This window comes from Drosophila santomea, chromosome 2L (assembly GCF_016746245.2).
Source record: "Drosophila santomea strain STO CAGO 1482 chromosome 2L, Prin_Dsan_1.1, whole genome shotgun sequence".
NCBI classification, from domain to species: domain Eukaryota; kingdom Metazoa; phylum Arthropoda; class Insecta; order Diptera; family Drosophilidae; genus Drosophila; species Drosophila santomea.
Window position 1 is genome coordinate 7563101 of NC_053016.2, and position 1912 is coordinate 7565012.

Here is a 1912-nt window from a genome sequence, read left to right on the forward strand (position 1 = left end):
GATGGGTTAAGTGATGGCCCCGAGTGGAATGGCCGAGGAAATTGTGGCTTTTGATGGATTTCAATGTACTTACTCCTTGCAGCGTTTACCTAAATAGCCCGCAACCTTTGGGGCCAATGATACATTCATTCGATTGAAAACGAATTAACATTTTTAAACTTTTTCGATAGTTGGACACAAAATAGAATAACATTGAAAAATGCTGCGGTTACATTTAAGTGGTAGACTTTTCAGCAATATAAAAATTTCGAGTCCTAGAATCACATTTTGAGACATTTGTTGACAATAAAAGTAGGTAAAAACCAGGTACGACAAACACATGGCATAATTATAAATCACTTAAAGGATACGCCTTACTTAAAGGACTACCTGCGTCGTATCCGTGCCACTATAAATTCCTTTCGGCACGAACGCAATTAGTACATTCAGAATCAAACTGCCAAGCAGTCAAGATGACGAGCTCTAAACTTGCTTTTCTTATTCTGGTTATTGCCTGTTTGCTGCTCATCGCTTGGGCACGACCTAGGTCGAGATCATCCATATTCAATGAGGTCACATCGCTGCCGGCGGAGAGGAGAATGAGCAACGAAATCATGGACCAGATATCGCCTATGAGGAGGCCACACAGGAGGGATTACTTCGTGAAGAAGCGCCCCCTCATCAGCTCTAGGATGATGATGTCCAGAAGTCCCTTCCTCGACCGTTTCTACAACGATCCAGTGCAGGAGATTGCCCCAGGTGGAGCCAACTACTTTGGGAATGATGTCCTGCCGCTGTCGACCTACGAGATCCTGGAACCGGAGTCATTATATTAGAAATAGTCTCCCAGTACTACATATGCAAACGAATTAAATTTAATTTAATTTTACAACTGACATTTTGTTCTTGTAAGGAATGAAAAATACCATTTATAGTTTGATAAATAAAAAACTACATAAGCCACATTTATTATGCTCGTTAATTATACCTACGTTGCACCTATGTTTTAGAAACTTGGATGTTTAATCTACAATTTCTAGCTTTTATAGTTCCTGACATCTCAACGTTCATACGGACGGACAGACAGACGGACAATGCTGCCCACTATAACGCCCTCAAACAGATAGAAACCTTAATCAGCAGAATTTTTTCAAAAATCGTCAATATTTTTTATTTTTTTCTCTCACTTAATAATAATATTTCAATTTGAGACTCGCAAACTGTGAGAACCTGGGAAAAACGCCATAGACATTTTAATGTTACTTATAGTCAACTCTTTTTCCAGCGACCCAAGAGGATCTGCCATTCAGCTAATCGAAGACAACAGCTCCGAGGGACGAACCCATTTTGCTAACAACAATCAACACTCGTATCATCAACAATCTGAACAAACTACAACAACATAATCAACGGCAGCAACAAAACGCTTAAATACGCAATACGAGGAGAGAGGTCCAAAAAAGTCAGAATAAGAGTCGAGAATCGAGAATCGAGGAGGAGCATCCCAAATGCCATGTAGGAATCCATGTAGGAACATCGGGTTGGCGTGTGTATCTGCGAGTGGCCATATCCCCAAGGAATGAATGTTTCGGTTTGTCGTTCTGGCCGGAGGACAAATCTCTATGGCCAGAGGCGGAGAGCGGCTGGCCGACCGAACGCAACAAGTGTTCCAAATCAAAACGGAAGCACAAGCCAGGCCATGGCCATGGTAACTCCGGCTCCAGACCAGGCCGCTCCTTTATGCCGCATATGTACATGGCTTTTTGGTTCGACATGGCAAAAGCATTTGGAAAATGTAATTTACAACGCTCAACGCGGAGCAGCGACCACTTCGCAAGCACACATGTATATATGTACAATCTATATATACATATATATATATATTTTTGCCCGGGGAACTGGTCAACTTTGGTCGGACTCGGTCGCATCAAGA

The 1912-nt window shown here is 42.0% G+C and overlaps 1 protein-coding gene across 1 annotated transcript; it reads left to right on the forward strand.

Annotated features, from left to right (window-relative positions):
• The first annotated feature begins 397 nt into the window (after window positions 1-397).
• LOC120455916 lies at window positions 398-925 on the forward strand. Its single transcript, XM_039642429.2, has one exon. The coding sequence runs from the start codon at window positions 453-455 to the stop codon at window positions 813-815; it is 363 nt and encodes a 120-aa protein (XP_039498363.1). The 5' UTR covers window positions 398-452; the 3' UTR covers window positions 816-925.
• The last annotated feature ends 987 nt before the right edge of the window (window positions 926-1912 follow it).